Consider the following 13,666-nt stretch of genomic DNA (forward strand, 5'->3'; position numbering starts at 1 on the left):
GACAGGTCTTGGCTCTGCAGACTTGGCAGGCAGTTCAGGCCTGGTCTGGGGCAAAAGTAATTAACAATTTTTATATGGCAAATGCTGAGGGAGTTTGGGCTGCAGGGGAAGTGAACAGCAGTGTGGTAGTGTCAGAACAGAGCAGAATAATGAAGTTTTCATCCCCAGCATAGCCTAAAAGCTCCAGGAATATTTTACACAGGGAAGTTGACTTTGTGCATTTGTTCTGTCTAAAAGTCTTTAATTGATCTTTCATTTAAACAGGTAACAACAGCATCTTTGCTCCTGTCAATTTGCCACAGTCAAGTGAGTACTGTAACTTTATTAATTGTTTGATTTAACTCTGCTTTTTGTGGTTTCAGGGAGGCTGAACAGGAATTAATATCTGAAATCTGGGCTGAAAATGGGCTGCATTCATTAGGATTCTGAGAGGATTTTTTTATGCAGGTTTTAGATCAAATGTCCAGTAAAGAATGTAAAGTCTCAAAGCTGTCTGGTTTGTTTTTTGGATTTTTTCCCAGGCTCAATTTTTTCTTCTATTTTCAATGTCCTTGATGATTACTTTGTTTGACTAATGCTACAAATGAAGCAACTTGATAATTTCCTATTACCACTTAGTGAAAATAATTGTTCTGTTGCTGGGAAAGAAGAGGTACTTTCATACCACAGCTGCCTGTGCATTCATCTGTGTTTTCAGCTTCTTTTTCACTCCCTGATTCTACAGGAGCATACACTTCTGCATAATATAATTACAGTTCCAAACTGGAGAGCACGGGTACCTAATTTATTGATAGAGGGCTCTGTGCACTTCTGAGAGAAACAGCAAAGTTGTGACCAAAGTCACCAACACAGATTGTGTTGTTTCTCCACTTTGAGGATTTTTTCCCCCCTCCCCCTCTGTAAAAAAAGGACTAGAAATGCCCTAAAGTGCTTTAAGAGTTGATGCTCTGTGTATAATAACTTCAGAAGTGTCACAGACCTGTTAACAAAGCCTCTAAATTTCCAGATTTGAATGTGTGCCTCTATGGCTGAAAGATCTGAATTCTTCTTTAAAGTGTAACTGAGGTGTGTGGGCAAACTGCAGGCACTGTGGTAAACAGGGTAGGGGGGGTGGGTAAATTCTGCAAGTTAGAGAGGATTGCAGAGAAAGTTCTTTTTATTTTTCTGTCCTGTGGCATTGCCTGCTAGCTGTTGATGCATATCTGTGATACTGGAAATAGAAGCCTGCTTTGTGGGGCGTGTATCTGATGGAAAAAAAACCACTGAGAATTTCATACACCTGAATTTAATGGTTCACATTGCAGTGGAACACAAAGATCTGCTTATTTGAGTTGCTTCTAGTTTGGCTTAATGTTCTAGCATGTGTTCCTCAGGTATTGCACAAGCAGTAACACATCTGCTGTTTCTCTCTCCAGAGACTTTCTTCAGTTCCTGGGGTAGCTTTCCTAAATTAAGTGATGAGCCTCAGAACCCTCCTCCACTTCCTCCACGAAAGAAGATGGATCAGGATGCTTCTAATTCTAAGGTATTTTTGTCCTACACTAAATAGCTTTGGTAAGAAGGTAGGGTCCATCTAGCCAAGCAGGACTTAGTTAGTCCAGAAGGCTTTTTTAAATGCAGTGCTCCACTTGCCCTGTTCAAGGTTCAGGTTCCCAGTGTCCAAACACTGCTGGGTCCTGGAGAAACTGGGTGCTAATAGTCACAATCACCTCAAAGAGAAGTAAGATAATTCCATTTCTGACAGCACCAGTGGCAGACACCAGGAGAATTCTGCATCTGTCAGAAGATCTGCTCTTGATCTCAACACCTGCATTTCTTAGAATCCCAGAGTGTTAGGTGGGAAGGGCCCCCAAGGCCCATCTGCTCCAACCCTTCTCATCTTCTTGTTTCTCTGAGATGTCTCAGCACCCCCTGGAGCTGAGACTTCCAACTTTCCAGAGTGGGGGAATCCACCCCTTCCCCTGGGAGACCATTCCAAGCTCTGACTGTCCTCATGGGGAAACATTTTCCTCTGGTGTCCAATGGGAATCTGCCCAGGAGCAACTTGTGCCCATTGCCCCTTGTCTTGTCCATGGGACTCCTTGTCCATAGGGAGTCTCCAGCTGCTCTGGACCCCCCTTGAAGTCCTGGATCCTGGGCAGGAGGTCTCCCCTCAGCCTTCTCTTCTCCAGGCTGCACAGACTCAGTTTACTCAGCCTCTCATCCTCACTCCAATCCTCTCATCATTCTCCTGTCACCTTCTCTGCAATGTAGGGAAGTTCCAAGTTGGATGACGATCCTCCAGCGATCCCACCTCGGCTGCCACCACCTCCAAAGATACAACCTCGTGCTCCTGCTTACAACAACCCCTTCGACCAGCCACTGCACAGCCCTCCTCCTCCACCTCCCCGGGACCCTCTCCCCGACACTCCGCCTCCGGTACCGCTCCGGCCACCCGAACACTTTATCAACTGTCCCCTCAACCTCCAGCTGCCACCCGTGGGACGCTTGCACAGGGATCCTGACAGGTTGAGGGAAGCCAGCACAGGTCCCAGCTCTCCAGGCACTCCTCCCAGCACACCTTCTCCCAGGGTCCTGCGTCGCTGCTGTGTCATCAGCACCAGTCACAACAACCTGGCCACCCACCCGCCTGCACCCCCTGTCCCACCCCGGCACAATTCGAGCCCTCAGTTACCAAAACTGCCACCAAAGACTTACAAAAGGGAGCTCTCCCACCCTCCTTTGCACAGACTTTCTTTGCTAGAAAATGCAGAAACTCCTCAATGACCTTAGCCATAGTAGTCATTGACACTGGAATAGTATTTGTAAAGTGTTTGTGGGGTTTTATTTTCTTTTTTGTTTTGGTTTTTTTTTTTTAATTTATTCGAAGGCAGTTTGTATTTTAGTACTTTCACAAATTATGCTCTTAAAGTGCTGCTGATCAGAAAAAAAAAAAAAAAAGCTTATATTGGGAAAAAAAAAAAATATCAGACTCCACAGACTCTCCTCTGTTGGACTGCATTACCCTCAGGTGATCAGCAGCATTGCCTCAGTGCCCACAGTTATGCCAGTATACAAAATGTACCTTTTGCACTGTAAACTACACTAAACAAATTCAAACTGACATCAATTAATTGCACTGAGCCAAAAAAAAAAGAAAAAAAAAGAAAAAAAAGGTGCATCTGTGGAATTTTTTCTTTGAAATTCTAGCACTAGTGGCCTTTTTTTTTTCTTTTTCTTTTTTTTTTTTTTTTTTAATTTAAAACCAAAACCAATGGGATGGTTACACAGCACGAGGACATGCAGTGTTACTGATTTGAAACCTCTGGCCACTTGCCTTCTCTTTTTTTTTTTAAGCTTGGAGGTTGGTGAGTGACAGCTACTGTTCTCAAATACTTTATTGCCATGTCTTAATTGCCATTGATTTGCTGCTGAAGACAAAAACCAACAACAACACAAACAAATCAGGTTGAAATCTAAATACCAAAATACTCAGTTGGTCTTGATTTCTTTTTGAGAAAGGAGGGAGAAGGACTGCCTGTTGCAGATGTTGGAAAGGATCCCTCACCCCTAGCATGCATCTTGTTCAGATGTGCCTTTTTGTTTTGGTAGGCAAAGATGTCTTAAGCTGAAGAGTTGTCTACTGTTCTGGAGAACAAAGCTATATGCCGTGTCTGTACAATTGTTTATATTGTATATTTACAGATAATGCTAATTAATAACCTGTATAAATTTAAGTGACTTGAGGCCTATAATAGAGTCTGCTCCTCTTGCAATCTCATCCGGTCAGAAGTGTTTCCTCTGGCTTAGGAACAGTCTTGCCTTCCAAACATAATAACTTTCTTTAGATCTCACTTAACTTCATCATGAATCCATTTTTGGAAATTGGTAGCATTTAAACCAGCAAACACTTAAAAAGCTTTATTAAACTTTTTAAACTGATAAGTGAATGGAAGTTTTATTTGCCAGTTGAACTCCTCCTTGTTTGAACTGGCGTGAGAGTGAGTCTGTTTTACTTGGTAGTACTGTAGCAGCATTTATGAAGTGGCCAGAAGCCACATTTTATTTACTGGTCTGTGGCCTTTTACTGTGCTTTGTATCAGAGTTCTTAACAAGATTAATAAATCACCCCAGTCTTAATTTTTAAGAGCTTTGAGCAGTGCGTGTTCCTTGTAAAGGCCAAGGTTGGGAACTGCAGTAAGTCTGTGGCAGTACAAAATACCCTGGTTTTCCATGCTGCTGTTGTCAGCTCTGCTTGTCCCCAGCTCTTCTGAAGCTTAACCTTTCCCTCACCCACCAGATGCTTCAACCCTTCTAGGTGGAGCAGTGGTTTCCATTTTTTTTCTCTGGATCCTGGCTGGAGGAAGAGTGGTGCAGTGGGATTTGGAGCAGCTCAAGTTTCCAGGTCACACTTTGGCTTTTCCATCAGTCTGTCACTCCCACTGCCTCAGACATTCCCTCTGGAAAAGGAGATGTGATGCACCTGGGGAGGGGAGATAATTTTCTTCTCCTGGGAAGAAAATTGCAATTTGGCTCCTGGACAGTCTTCTACTGCCTGTCTGTCCCTTTTGTGCTCCTTTCCTGGGTAAAGAAGTAGGGATAGAATCTGGCTGAGGTGTCACCTTGATGGCCATTAGTGCAAGGGCAGAACACAGTTTCTAAAGAAGGGCTCCTTCATTTTACAAAAATAACATTAGAAAGAGATGCATGAACCAGAAGGAAAAAGACAAAGCCTTGATGATTCTTCCTCTGCAGCAAAAATACAGCTTGTACTCTTCTGTAAATTAGGGAGGAATTCTGAGGGTATCTGGTGGTGAAATTCTGCTCAGTGCAGCACTTCCCTAATGCTCTAGATAGCCAAGGCTGTCAGGTTCCACTGCTCCAGTCATCTGCAGAATAAGCTGAAAAAGTGAAATTTCTCTTTTTAGTTCCTTGTATTCATTCTTCTGAAGTCTTCACCAGTAGCTATTGCTAAAAGATGAGTCATATTCTTTCAGACTTTAACATTTTGTGTTTTGTTGAAGGGGAGAAAAATCCTCTCCCAGATTTTAACATACAGGGATGTCAGCATTGTACCTTCCTGCACCAGTGCTCAGGCACTGAAGGATTTTTCTGTATCCCATATGAAAACTTATTGCAGCTTTATATTTTGGTCCTCACTCATTAAAGCCCTTGCCCCAGATCATTTCAAGCGGATCATCTCCAGATCAGTAATTAGTATGTATCAAAGGACTTCCTCTCCATCAAGGCCTTGGCAGGGGTTCTGGTTTGTGGTGGTCTTCAAGGAGAGTTTAAATTTGTTGAAGCAGAAGTGTGCATTGATCAGACTTCACCTTGAAATGCTGCTGAGCAGGGGTGCCATTTTCAGAACAGCCTTTTTTAGGTTCCTTACAATTTATGCTGACACTATAAAAATTACCTGGGGGGCTGTGTGGAATGTTTCCTTCTTTTCACTTGAAACCTGATTATGAAAGGGTGATGGGGCAGCAGTGATAAATTCCATGCTTTAAACCTGAGAAAAAGAAATCTGTAGGCTGGGCTTAGAGCATCACCATCCACAACTGATCAATAGCAGCCCTGGGACAGTAAAGCTCCAGGAGGATGAGGGGAGAGAAGAGCAAGAACCTCTTAAATTAAATATCCCAACAAATCAAGGTGAAAACATGAGATCTGCATCTAAACAGTGTTTCTAGGTGGAATTCCAATGCATGAAACATGATTCTTAAAGGCCCAGTTCTGGAGTTAACCTCTAGGATATAAATCAGTGGCTGAGAAAAGGGGCCTTGGTTATGGATAACTTAACTCACAATTAAACTGTGCTCTACACATAACAGGAGATGGAAAAGAAAAAAACAGGAGCAGCAGGGATGCCAGCAGCATGAAGTCCAGTGGGTACAGTAACATGTTCCCAAAGTAAGTGTGTGGCCATGGAAGTGGTCAAAGGCAGATTCCCACCAGTGCAGTTCAAGGGAATGCCAAAATAGCAATAAATTAACATTTCACTTAATTTATGGTTAGTGGGACAGATAAAAAGGAAGGGAAAAAAAAAATAAATAGGGGGAAAATGTGAAATTGCAGGGTTTGAAGTTGGTTTGTGTGGGAAAAGGCAGTTCCCTCAGCAAACTGCAGATAAACAGATGGAATGTGAAGGCAGCTAACAGCAAAAGAAACATCTTCCTAGCTGTTTTCTACAGTCCTATTTTCAGTTTTAACATTACACCCTTCTCTGGAGCTGGAGTAACTTACTTGGCTGATACAACTTGGCTGTAGCAGATAAAACAACAGAAGGGGGAAAAAATCCAACCTCTTGTGTTTCGGTTTTTTTTCAGATTTACTCAGATTTTCAAAAGTACACAACACGTCTGAATTTACTGTTCGGAATCCCTAGTAAATGCTGGAACTCCTCCCTGGGGAAGGGAGTGAGCATTAGCAAGAAATACTAGGAAAGAAAGCAGGAACAACTTTCCTTCCACATATCCAAGGGAAAAAAAGAATCAATCAAAAGCCTTTGCACTTAAAAAGTCAGCTCATATTCTGCTGCTTTTTAAAAACCTTTCAGTAAGTTGAAATGTTGGATAAGGGTCTACAACACCCATCATTTCACACAGGCAGCACTGAAAAACTTGTAAAATAGATTTTGAATCACTGTGTGTCAACTTCCAGCCAGTTTACCCATGGAAAATCTTTTTCACAGCTGTCTTTCCTCTGGCTGGTGATCAGTGTTGTCTCAGTCTGATGGGCTACAGCAGGTCAGACTTACTGCTCCTGCACATGGCCTCCAAATGGAGGTTTCTCACCTCTGAGGAAGTCTGACCGTGTGTGAGCATGCAGAGTGCCACAGGACCCAGGGACAGAAGGCTGCTTGTGTTCTGCCCTGCAACAGCACAGCCACTGAACCAGGTGGTTTTACCTACTGCGTGGAAAACAAGGAAAGGTACGATTTTCTGTCAAGGAAGAGAAGCCCAGAATATGCTTTCCTACAACCAGAATCCCAGACTGGCTTGGGTTGGGATGGACCCATGGTCAGGGACACCTCTCACCAGCCCAGGTTGCTCCAAGCCCCATCCAACCTGGGCTGAGACACTGCCAGGGATGGGGCAGCCACAGCTTCTCTGGGAAACCTGGCACAGGGGCTCAGCACCCTCACAACAAACTATTTCTTCCTAATACCCAACCTGAGTCTCACCTCTTTCAACTTAAAGCCATTCCCCCTCATCCCATCCCTCCCTGCCCTTGTCCCCAGTCCCTCCCCAGCTTTCCTGGAGCCCCTTCAGGCACTGGAAGGTGCTCTAAGGTCTCCCCATTGCAGCCTTCTCTTCTCCAGCCTCAACACCCCCAACTCTCTCAGCCTGGCTCCAGAGCAGAGCTGCTCCAGCCCTCCCAGCAGCTCCTCTGGACTCACTCCAACACCTCCACATCTTTCTTGTCTTCGGGGCTCCAGATGATGCTTTTGGCTTTGCTGGTGTTGGGGTTCAGCTGTGGATTGGGTGTAATAGATTTCTTGAAGCTTCTTGGCCATCCTCAGGCGGGGTGGTGCCCACTGCCCCCAGGACGTGCTGTGGTTTAGCCAAGAACCTCAACCACCCCAGTGCTGGGGCATAACCGCAGCCTTCACGCTGGTTCTTAAGGACCTTCAAAGACGATCAAATCCAACCCTTCCTCAGCAGTGCCAAGGCCACCCCTGCCCCATGTCCCTCATCCCCACATCCCCAGGGCTCTGAAACCCCTCCAGGGATGATGGGGACCCCAAGCCTGCCCTGTGCATCCCGGGCCACTCCCGGGGGTGCCGATCCGGCGGAGTTTGGGAGCGGTTTCCATGGAGCAGCCTCCCCGGGGGACTCTGCGCTCTCTCGGAGCAGCAGCTGAAGAGACGGCGACCCCAGCCCCGGGCAGCACCCAGCTCCTCACAGACACCGCTGAGGCCGGGGAAGAGACCCTCAGCCTCCATTTCCCGTCAGGGTGGTGTCAGGAGAGGCGGTTGGGAGGAGGAGGAGGAAAAGGAGGAGGAGCAGGGAGTGTCCGCGCCGCCTCAGTGCCGCCGTTATGGCGGGGTTCGTGCGGGAGCTGGAGCGGCGGGGCGGGCCGGCTCTGCGGCTGGAGCAGCGGGGATCCGGCGGGGTGGGCTGCGTGGTGTGGGACGCGGCTTTGGTGCTTGCTAAATTCCTGGAAACCGGCGCTTGTCCTCTCGCCCGCCGAAACGTCCTGGAGCTGGGCGCTGGCACCGGTGCCGTGGGTATCATGGCGGCCACGCTGGGGTGAGCGGAGCCCGGGGGGCTGCGGGCGGCCGGGGAGGGGGAGGCTCTGGCTGCCTGTGTCTCCACCTCTTGAATCCCTGTTTAATGTATTACCGGTGTAAAATCGTGTAAATTGTCCCCAAGCGCGTGTTTTGTGGGTCGTGCCGTAACCCACTGTATGTCCCAGGGCCAACGTGACGGTCACCGACCTGGAGGAGCTGCAGGAGCTGCTGAGGGTGAATATCGAGAACAACAAACACCTGGTGACAGGGTCAGTCCGAGCCAAGGTACTGAAATGGTTTGTATGAGCCTTTAATGTTTCTGTTCAGCTTCTGCTCTCTGTTAAAAAGTGCCAGATTTGGAAACCCTGTGGTCAGAGGGAGTGTGAGGGCAGGGTTTAAGTTGATGCTCAGTCCTCTGGCACTGTGACGGTCAGCTCAGAAAGGTATCACCAGCAGAGATAAAGAAGGCATTGTCCCACTCCAGTTAGCACTTGTCAGGCCACCCCTGGAATACTGTGCCCACTTTTGGTCCCTGCTGTACAAAGAAGATGCTGGAAAGTGTCCAGAGGTGATGATCAAAAGGGCCAGGAAGCCATATGAGGAACAGCTGAGTGAAATGAGTGTGTTCAGCATGGAGAATGAAGGCTTGGGAGGACACTTCATCGGCATCTCCCTGTAGTTAAAGAGGGGCTACAAAGAAGATGGAGACTCCCTTTTAACAAGGAGTCCATAGAACAGATGAGAGGTAGTGGGTACAAGTTACTCCTAGGGAGATAGTTGCACATTAGAAGAAAATTTTTCACTGTGAGAACCATTGGAATAATCTCCCCAGGGAAGTGGTGGGTTCCCCATCAGTGGACACTTTAAATACTGAGCTTGACAGGTTCAGGGCTGTCTTACCTAACCTGTGTTCCTACCTAGAAAAGCTGGATCCTTGAGGTCCCTTCCTAATTTTATGATTTTAGGTGTTGTATTATCACCAAAAATTTGTTTTCACTTTTTTTTCTTCTTCTTCTTTTTAGGGGTGAAGATGTAACAGAATTTCAGCCTCCCCCTGATTACATACTAATGGCTGATTGCATTTACTATGAGGAGGTAAATGAGGATTTTGAAAAACTCCTGTAGAAAGCTTCCTTGGGAAGGGTGGGGGTGTTCAGTGTGAGAAGTGCTAAATTAAATACTGTGCTTGCATCTTGGGCCCCACTGTTCAGAGGAGTGAGTACAACAAGGTTGGAAAAGGCCTTTTTAACTGATTCAAGGCCATTTGAGATTCAACCAGAGACTTTTTAGGTTTAAAAAAAACCCCTGGATTTAGTATTTGTATGTTCACATGCTTTTCCTCCCTATTTATTTTTTTACATTGGGAATGAAGTGTGAAGCAAAACATTGGTGACTGATAGTTGTGAACTGTTCAGTGTGTTGGTAAATGACATTTAATAGTGCCACATCTGCACTGTTTGGGTTCTCCTCATGCTAACAGAGGCTGGAAAGAAAGGGAAATGACCTGAAGAACCCTGTGTGCCAGGGCCCTTCCAGTGGTCTTACCAGCCCCTTGCATTGGGTCCCTGCATGCTGGCCCTGCTTCCATACAGAGTGTTCTGCATCTGAGCTGAGCTCCAGAAGTGGTTGAGAAAAGTCACTTTAGAAACATGTCAAGAAATAGTCATTCTTGTGTCCTTCAGGGAGATGCCCACTCAGCAGTGTGGGGTCTTTTGGGCTTGGGTGCAAGTTCAGTTTCCTTGGTCAGTCTGTGAAACTCTTCTCCTGTGCAGCCTCACTTTCTCCTCTGCTTCCCAGCTTGCCCCCATGTTCTTTTTGTCCTAGATTAAGTACTAAAAATAACTCCCTGAAAAGCAAAACTGGAAACTTTTCTCTTGGGGGAAGATTTTTCTCTAGTTAGAAGGTATCATATTAGTAAAATGAGGTTGAAATCTAAGTGGGAAATACTTAACCTCTTTTGGGCAGTCATTAGAACCATTGCTGAAGACACTGAAGGACCTTACTGGCCCCAATACATGCATCTTGTGCTGTTATGAACAGAGGACTGTGGGGAAGAATCCTGAAATTGAGAGAAAATACTTTGAGGTAAGTGTTTATAAATTGTGTGCTTTTGGGCAAACACCTTGGGTAGAGGAAGTCCTTTTATTGGATCAGCTGAACACGAGTGGCAGCTGCTACACATTCAGGCTGACTGCACAAAGGTGAGTTTGTAGCAGGAAAAGAACATTTGTCTGTAAATGGGGCAGAAAATTCAGGTGGTGACTCTTCAAGATACTGCCCACCTTAGCAGTAGAGACTGTGGATACTTACTGAGCTTCTCTTCCCTCAGAAGGTCAAAGTAACTGCTCTTTTTTACTGATTAATTTTAACTGTATCAATGCAGCCAGACCTGCACAGGCTGTTTAAAGCCCTTCTGCCTTGTGATATCTTCCAGATTTACAAAAAGGGCCACCATATGCAAAGCAGTAGGTGCCAAATCAAAACCATTGCTTTTGTAGGAAGGGGTGAATGAGCTTTCTTTCTGCAGTGCTTTGGTGTTTCCAGAGATTATTAGGAAGATTAAAAATTTAGTCTGGTGAAAATTTGTTTTCTTTTAGCACTTTCCATCCAGAGCAAAGGGAAAACACAGGTGAAGTTTTCAGAGGAGCTCAGGAACTCAAGGCTCTTTGCTCAGTGATGCAGCTGCTCTTGCAAAAATGTCACCCCTCTAGTGACAGGGTGTTAGTGGGTGATACAGTGGAACAGCCCAGCTGGATCTTCCCTGCAGGTGTGGAAAATAACAGCTGAGTCCTTCCTAAGCTTGTGGGGACAAGGGTCAGTGCAGGATGTAACTCTGCACCTGTGAAATGTGCTGAAAAGCAGCCCCTGTGCAGGAGTAATAATAATAATACTTCACAATAGTTTGTACATAGTAATAAAAACACTACAAAAAAGTGGAAGGGCAAGAATTCCAGGGTGATTCTTAAATGTTAATAAAAGAACCTCTTTAACTATTAGCCTTGCCTTGAAGTCATGTGGGGGCCTGACTCTGAGGAGGGCTGCTCCAATTCAGCTCAGCTCTGCTGAGGTGCCTCACCTGCGATAAACACAATAGATGTAGGTGTTTCTGGATGATTTGGGCTTTCTTGTAATTTATTTCCTTCCTTAGCTTGCCAGGGCTCAGTCAAGTCAGTCTGCTGAGGAAGTGCAGAGCTGATTCTGGGGGTTTTTAACCTGTTGGGTTTTTTTTTTTCCACTTCCCCTCCAGTTGAGAAGGTTGAGAAGGCTGTGGTTTGGCTTCACGCTTTGGAGGAAGCAAAATGTTTTTATCACAAGCTTTTAGATGTTTCTTAAATGTTGCCAGGTGTCTGTAGCTTTGAATTGGCACAGGAATAATGAAAATGAGGGGAAATGTGCTGCACGGCGTGGAAATGCCTTGGATGTTTGTAGGGATATTTGGTGGAATGGTCTGAGTGTGGTGGTTCCAGACTCCTAAAGCTTCTTGCCCAATGTTTTGGGACCTTTTTAACTCCACGCACTTGGTTCAAAAGGGCAGAGTCAGTCTCATTGGGATTGTTCTGTGTGTTCTCTGATAATCAGCTGCTTCAAGTGGACTTTGAGCTGGAAAAAATTCCCCTGGATAAGCACGACGAGGAGTATCGCAGTGAAGACATCCAGATCCTGAATATCCACAGGAAGCAGAGGGTGAGTTCTGGGGATTCACAGAGCTGCTGTGTGCTTGGCTCTGTGTGAACATCCCAGGGGTGAAGCCTTGTGTGAAACACCATGAACCATAGAATCCCAGAACATCAGGGGTTGGGAGGGAGCTGTGGAGCTGCTCCAGTGCCAGCCCTGCCCCAGCAGGATCCGCCAGGGCAGGACACACAGAACACATCCAGGGGGGGTTGGAAAGGCTCCAGAGAAGGAGACTCCACAACCTCTCTGGGCAGCCTGGGCCAGGGCTCCCTCACCCTCCCAGCAGAGAAGTTTCTCCTCAGCTTCAGCTGGAACTTCCTCTCTTCTCCCTTCACCCCATTATTCCTTGTCCTACTCCTGGGCACCACTGAACAGAGATTGGCCCCTTCCTCTTGCCCCCCACCCTGCTGGGTGTGAAAGCAGGCATCTGAGGGACCTGTGAAGCTGCAGAGCAGAACCCTTCTGGTACAAAGCAGCTCCTTTGTCCTGAAACCCCATAGCAGGCTGTGTCTTCAGCAGGAGCATCCTTGAGCTTCACTTTGGTTTTCTCTTCTACTTCTCCCTCTGGAGTGAAGGGAGATTTTAAACTGGAGTTTGGAGGCACCAAATGAATAAAAATAATACCCCTACTGCAGCTTTTTAGCACCATGTCCTCTGTAGAACCTGCTCCCCAGAACCAGTCTCTGGAAGTGGTGCTTAGCACCTGTCCTGCATTAGTTAGGTGAGGTTTTGGTTAATTGATGGAGCAGACAGTGAAAAAAAAGTCTCATTGTGCTGACACAACACATGGGTCCAGTGCTTAAGCAAAACCAGGCCACTTAAAAATCCTGACTTTGTTGTGTTTTGGTTTGTTTTTGTTTTTTTTTTTAATTCTCTTCACAGAATTTTCCATCGTGAGATCTCTGACCACAGTATCTGTCCTCTGGCAGCTGGTGGAGCTCTGGAGAAGAGGGAGAGGGTATAGAATAACAGCACAGAGGGACTGTCTCCAGTGTGGCTTGTGACTCATCGACAGAAAACGGCTCCTTGGTGGTGGCCTTGGCATGAAGCAGCAGCAGAAGTGGGTTTGTTGGAGCAAATCCCCTTATAGCACCTCCCAAGAGGACAGATGGGAGCTGGTGGTGTCTGCAGGCAGAAAAGGGAACCAGAACTTCCTCCAGAGCAGTGCTGGGTGCACCTTCTGGTCACCTCTGGTGGTTGGAGCAGCAGAAAGCTTCCCAAATGCTGATGGAGCATTTCTGAGAACTCACTGGAGCTCTGGGAGGAGAAAACTGCAAGTGAGCTCAGTCACACACCCCCCTCAGCCCCCCAGAGCCAGGCAATAAAACTTTTGCACTTGAGAATTGTCTTGGGTGGTGGTGGTGGGTTCAGCCAGTGGTTTCTGTGTTATTCCTGCTTTGCAGAGGTCACACAATCCCAGAATGTCAGGGGTTGGGAGGGAGCTGTGGAGCTGCTCCAGTGCCAGCCCTGCCCCAGCAGGATTCCCCAGGGCAGGACACACAGAACACATCCAGGGGGGGTTGGAAAGGCTCCAGAGAAGGAGACTCCACAACCTCTCTGGGCAGCCTGGGCCAGGGCTCCCTCAGCCTCCCAGCAGAGAAGTTTCTCCTCAGCTTCAGCTGGAACTTCTCTGTTCAAGTTTGTGCCCCTTACCTCTTGTCCTGTCGCTGGGCATCAGTGGAAAAGGTCTTGGAAGTCTTGTTCAGGAGCAGGGTGAGCTGCTTGGAGGTGCTGCACAGGTCTGAAATAATTCCTAAGGTTCCACCTGTGCTTTAC

General features: G+C 46.6%; 2 protein-coding genes across 3 annotated transcripts in view; both read left to right on the top strand.

Moving 5' to 3' along the window:
* SOS2 (SOS Ras/Rho guanine nucleotide exchange factor 2) overlaps positions 1 to 4,126 on the top strand; it is a 51,231-nt gene extending 47,105 nt beyond the window's left edge. Inside the window, exons 21-24 of one of the 2 annotated variants that reach the window (XM_030451709.1) lie at positions 265 to 306; positions 1,416 to 1,525; positions 2,254 to 2,724; positions 2,975 to 4,126. In XM_030451709.1, the coding sequence (XP_030307569.1) occupies positions 265 to 306; positions 1,416 to 1,525; positions 2,254 to 2,724; positions 2,975 to 3,088 (737 nt within the window). In that variant the 3' untranslated portion in view covers positions 3,089 to 4,126. Of the gene's footprint in view, positions 1 to 264; positions 307 to 1,415; positions 1,526 to 2,253; positions 2,952 to 2,974 lie in introns of those variants that run through there. The other variant, XM_030451710.1, reaches the window with a different exon arrangement.
* Positions 4,127 to 7,795: 3,669 nt separating this feature from the next.
* VCPKMT (valosin containing protein lysine methyltransferase) lies at positions 7,796 to 13,196 on the top strand. Its single transcript, XM_008502201.2, is given in 7 exon segments — positions 7,796 to 8,008; positions 8,011 to 8,234; positions 8,401 to 8,511; positions 9,238 to 9,310; positions 10,181 to 10,300; positions 11,795 to 11,899; positions 12,773 to 13,196. Coding segments are annotated over 7 exon segments (861 nt in total). The 3' UTR covers positions 12,788 to 13,196.
* Positions 13,197 to 13,666: the final 470 nt, after the last annotated feature.

This window comes from Calypte anna, chromosome 5A (genome assembly GCF_003957555.1).
Source record: "Calypte anna isolate BGI_N300 chromosome 5A, bCalAnn1_v1.p, whole genome shotgun sequence".
In the NCBI taxonomy this organism is placed as follows: Eukaryota; Metazoa; Chordata; class Aves; order Apodiformes; family Trochilidae; genus Calypte; species Calypte anna.